This window comes from Penaeus monodon, chromosome 32 (assembly GCF_015228065.2).
Source record: "Penaeus monodon isolate SGIC_2016 chromosome 32, NSTDA_Pmon_1, whole genome shotgun sequence".
Taxonomy (NCBI): domain Eukaryota; kingdom Metazoa; phylum Arthropoda; class Malacostraca; order Decapoda; family Penaeidae; genus Penaeus; species Penaeus monodon.
Window position 1 is genome coordinate 25,288,805 of NC_051417.1, and position 215 is coordinate 25,289,019.

General features: G+C 51.6%; 1 protein-coding gene across 1 annotated transcript in view; it reads right to left on the bottom strand.

The window, feature by feature from the left end:
• LOC119593767 (PDF receptor-like) overlaps positions 1 to 206 on the bottom strand; it is a 172,227-nt gene extending 172,021 nt beyond the window's left edge. Inside the window, exon 1 of the mRNA XM_037942784.1 lies at positions 19 to 206. Coding sequence (XP_037798712.1) covers positions 19 to 109 — 91 coding nt within the window. The 5' untranslated portion in view covers positions 110 to 206. The remainder of the gene's footprint in view (positions 1 to 18) is intronic.
• Positions 207 to 215: the final 9 nt, after the last annotated feature.

Below are 215 nucleotides of genomic sequence, written 5' to 3' on the forward strand. Positions count from 1 at the left end.
CTTCCTCACTCCTCTTACCTTGAACCTCCTCTTGATAGTAAGCCACACAGGCCTTGAGACTTGTGAATTCCCACGCCCTTATGATAGCCGCACCATCCGATGTACCCATGGCTGGGCGTGGGCGTCTGTGAGTGGGACCGCTGCCACAGGAGGAAGGGGGATGAATGTGGAGGAAGATAAGGATGAAAAGGATAGAGGGAGATAAAAAGCTAAAA